This window comes from Hevea brasiliensis, chromosome 8 (assembly GCF_030052815.1).
Source record: "Hevea brasiliensis isolate MT/VB/25A 57/8 chromosome 8, ASM3005281v1, whole genome shotgun sequence".
In the NCBI taxonomy this organism is placed as follows: Eukaryota; Viridiplantae; Streptophyta; class Magnoliopsida; order Malpighiales; family Euphorbiaceae; genus Hevea; species Hevea brasiliensis.
In genome coordinates, this window is record NC_079500.1 from 21,392,844 (window position 1) to 21,397,823 (window position 4,980).

The 4,980-nt window shown below is 37.1% G+C and overlaps 1 protein-coding gene across 1 annotated transcript; it reads right to left on the bottom strand.

Moving 5' to 3' along the window:
• Positions 1–3,922: 3,922 nt before the first annotated feature.
• On the bottom strand, positions 3,923–4,321 carry LOC131182098 (uncharacterized). Its single transcript, XM_058150742.1, has one exon. The coding sequence runs from the start codon at positions 4,319–4,321 to the stop codon at positions 3,923–3,925; it is 399 nt and encodes a 132-aa protein (XP_058006725.1).
• Between the last annotated feature and the right edge of the window lie 659 nt (positions 4,322–4,980).

Consider the following 4,980-nt stretch of genomic DNA (forward strand, 5'->3'; position numbering starts at 1 on the left):
TCCATAATATTTGACAGGGGGCCCTAGTTCACTTCTTACTTCTGGAGAAAGCTACAAGAGGCACTTGGAACACAGTTGAACTTCAATACAGCCTTCCACCCTCAGACAGATGGGCAGTCTGAGAGAACAATTCGGACCTTAGAGGATATGCTTCATATGTATGCCCTAAATTTTGGAGGATAGTGGGATGATCAATTGCCACTAGTAGAGTTTACTTACAATAACAGTTCTCATTCTAGCATTGAAATGGCACTTTATAAGGCACTGTATGGCAGGAAGTGTAAATGTTTTGTGTGTTAGACAGAAGTTGGGGAAGCAAGGGTATGTGATGTAGACTTGGTGTAGTATATTTTAGCGATGGTTCCTTTGATCAGAAAACGTCTGAAAATAGCCTTCAGCCGGCAAAAGGGCTATACAGACCCTAGGCAGAAGGATGCAAAATTTGCAATGAGTGACTATGTATTCCTAAAGGTCTCCCTTATAAAAGGAGTCATGAGGTTTGGGAAGAAATGTAAGCTGGCACTCCGATATATAGGGCCTTTTGAAATTACAGACAGAGTGAGAGTAATTGCCTGCCGATTGGAGTTACCACTAAGCCTTTCTCATGTCCACCCAGTATTCCACATTTTCATGCTTAGGAAGTATGTTCCTAACCCTTCACATGCGCTTCAACCAGATGCAATAGAGTTGAATAAGAACTTGACCTTCGAGGAACAGCCTGTTGCCATTATGGACTGTCGGATGAGGCAGCTTTGATCAAAGCAGATCCCTATAGTTAAGGTTATGTGGAGGAGCCAATCAGTGGAAGAGTGCACTTGGGAGTCAGAGTGGGATATGTGTAGCAAGTGCCCATATTTGTTTAATGTGTAATCTTATACTTTTATTTTGCCTTGTGTAAAAATTCAAGGACAAATTTTCTATAAGGGGGGAAAGAATGTAACAACCTAAATTTTTTATATATAAATTTTTTTTATTAAGCTAATAATTTATTGATATTTTATTATTTTTTCTTAAAATTAATATTTTCACAATGGTATTTTTGTTAAAGGAATATTATTTTTACATGAATCATCATCATCATCATCATCATCATTATTATTATTATTTCATTTGCTAATTGTATTTTTATTATTATTTATTTAAAAAAAAGAAAGAAAAGAATTAAAAAATTTTTTTTCAGGAATGAATCTAGACAACATGCCTGTCCCATTTGCAGAATTAAAAAAAAAAAAAGAGAACCAAATTTTCGTCCAGCAGAACCCCCCCCCCCCTCCCATTTTTGCACCTCTCTCTTCCTCACCATTCTTTCCCTCTTTTCTCCTTCCTCCTCCCTTCCCCACCGGACAACCACCCTCCCTTGGCATTCCTCCACCTCTAGCGACCTCCCCCAGTCGACGCCGCCCTCCAGAACACCAAAAAATGATCCTAAAAAACTCCTCCTTCGTGCTCGTATTTTTTTTGACTTTCCGACCAAATTTCGGCAGATTCGGCCACCAATTGAACTGGGTCTTGTATCTATTTCGCTCTACTCTTTGAAAGCTTTCCAAAAACACCAAGAACGCCTATTTTTGTTGAGCGATTTGTCTGATTTAAGTAAAAAAAGTTTTAACCTATTTCAATTTTTGAGCTAAATTTATCCTAAAACTAGGAACCCCATAGAGATTCCGAGAGTACTGACGTGCTCCACTAGGCGAAAGCTTCGTGATAATATAAATTTCAAAATTTTCTGACACCAAAAATTTGGCAAGTCCCACGGACTTCGTAGTGTTTTTTTGAGTCTTAAATGAGCTTGTTTAATTACATAAAAATTATATTCTAACTCTTGGTATTGTGGGATTCGTGTAGGTACCTTCGATTCGCTAAAATTTCACCAGCGTTCGGATTTACATTTTTAGGCCGGACAAACAAACTATCAGAGCTGCTTCAGAAACGGGTCAAAATTACAGTCCTTGCCACCATTTTCAGATGCACTGGATGTGTTCCAAGTGTAAAAATTAGTATAGGTAAATCCGAACTCTAAGTTTCCTTATTTACCTAGTACCGAGTTTAGAATAAAAATCCATAAAATATACATGGGTGACAAGAAAATTATAATTCTTTTTGCAATAGCCTTATAATATTGTTAAGGACTGCGGGGCAAAATTTTAGAAATTTTAGAGCTCGTTTGAATGATTTTTTCAGAATGAAGTTTTAGGGACTATAATTGAATTTTCTGAGTATCTGAGTTTTGACTGGTTTGGAGGACCAGGAGGGGCCAAATGATGTTGAGAAGTGAAATTGAGATGTGTGATTTGAACCACTTTGTACGTTGGGTAGATCTTAGGTACAGGGAAAACTCTGCTAGATTTTCAACATAAATTAGGTTGTCCTTTGACTCTTTAAAGTATTGTTTTAAGTAATTATTGATAAATTTGTAATATAATTATTTAGGTGAGCCAGATCAGTCTTCCTCCTTTGCCCAGCCACTGCAGTGAATTCTGATATATTGTGAGTAGATATTGATTTTATTTATATTATTTATTTCAATATTATTTTATATTCAAGGCATGCCTTTGTATCACTTATAAATATATGTATATAGTTAATTATTAGGCACACCTTGTATTGCATATGTATTTGATGACCTTGCTGTGTATGTTGCTTTATGGCAATTTGGAGCCACGTGTGTGAGTTTAGCGTGCGTGTTGTGTGCATATAGATATGAGTACGACAGGTAGACATGGCCGGAGCTTAACTCGCTAGAGCCTTATCCTTTTTGTGGATAAGTAGGGGTGAGGCATGGCTCGAGTTGATCTCGCTGGCCCCACATTTGGATATTAAGAGAAAGTCTGACTTTGAGTTGATCTCGTTGGCAGAGGTTGGAATTAAAAGAGCTATATAGGAGATCAGCTCCCATATATATATGTGTGTGTATGGATTTGATACATGGGTGTGTGAGTGCTCCAAATTACCTTTGGTGTTAATATTGTTTGACTTGTTTAAAATATGTGAAGATGTTGCATTTTATTCTCAAGAATGCACTAGATTTAGATAGTTATAGAAATTGTATCTAAAATTAATATCTTACTCTATGAGTCAAGCACTCACTCCTGTTCACTATATTTTTCCAGGTTACAGGAAGACCTTTTTCTTGTGATTAACCTGTTGCCTTCCTCACAGGTTTATTAGCAGCAAATATCAGTATTTCATAGTAGTAATTACAATCTAGAACTCTGCATATGTTAGAAGTATTTTACTTGGTTTGAGACTGTAATAGTTTATTTATGCTGAAATTGTAAACCTAATATTTATGCATATATGGATATATGGAATGGGTGTTGTCTTGGATGAGGGAGTTGAGCTCCCATTTGATTTAATTGTTTTGTTGAGTATTATGAGGGTGAGCTAAGCTCCCCAATTGAATATAATTTGTGTTTACAAGTCAGGTAAGCTAAAACTCCTCATTGGATAGTCCAGTTTATGGCCAGACTCTGTCCAGTTGATTTCTTAAAATGGGACTTAGAGTATGGGCTTTATGGTTGTGATAGAATAGTTAGGCTTACTACGGACTTTAGGGGCCTTATACTGACCCAAGTCCTAGTGCCGTTCCCACCCATAATTTGGGTCGTGACATTAATTACCTCAAAAAATAAAAATTCGATTTTGAAAACCTAGAAAATTTAAATTAAATACCATAATATTTAATACATAAAAATATTATAATTTTACACATAAAATAATTATATAAAAATTTGGGGTGTTACATTTTTTCTCCCTTATAGAAATTTCATCCTCGAATTTTTACACAAGCTAGAATAAAAACACAGAATTACATGTGAAACAAGTACGAGTACTTACTGCACATATCTCACTCTGACTCTTAGGTGCATTCCTCCATTGATTAGCTCCTCCATAATACTTTAACTATAGGAATCTACTTTGACTAAAGCTGTCTCATTTGATAGTCCACTATGGCTACTGGCTGCTCCTCGAAGGTCAATTCCTCATTTAACTCTACTGTATCTGGTTGCTGCACATGAGAAGGATCGGGAACATACTTCCTGAGCATGGAAATATGGAACACTGGGTGGACATGAGAAACACTTGATGGCAACTCCAACCAGTAGGCAACTGCTCCCACTCTATCCATGATCTCTAAAAGTCTTATGTAATAAGGTGCCAAATTGCCTTTCTTTCCAAATCTTATAACCCTTTTCATATAGGAAAGCTCTAAGAATACATAATCACTTACTGCAAATTTTACATCTTTCCTCCTTGGATTTGCATAACTCTTCTGTCTGCTAAAGGCTGTCTTTAAAAGTTCATTGATCAAAGGAACCATCTCTAAAGTATGCTGCACCAAATCCCAGTCATGTACTCTTGCCTCTTTAACTTTTTTCTAATACAGAGGGGATCTACACTTCCTACTATATAATGCTTTATAGGATGCCATCATAATACTGGAATGATAGTTGTTATTATAGCCAAACTCCACCAATGGCAGCTGATCATCCCATTGACCTCTAAAATTTAGGACACACATACGAAGCATATCCTCTAATGTCTAAATTATTCTTTCGGACTGCCCATCTGTTTGAAGGTGGAAGGATGTACTAAAGTTCAGTTGTGTGCAAAGTGCCTCCTGAAATTTCCTCCAAAATTGAGAAGTGAACGGGGGCCCTCTGTCAGATATTATGGAAGCATGTAATTTGACTATCTCCTAAATATATACCATTGCATACTAAGCAATAGAATAGGTAGTCTGTATAGGCAAAAAGTGAGTTGGCTTAGTCAGACAATCCACAATCACCCACATAGAGTCATACCCACGTGTAGTACGAGGCAACCTAGTCACGAAGTCCATGGTGATCATTCCCACTTCCACTCTTGGATGGGCATCTCCTGCATTGTCACGAATCGATCCCAAAGGCTGGATCGCCACTAGGACCTAGACCTACATAAAGCCTCCGATGCCCATAGTAAGCCTTACTATTTCTAAAC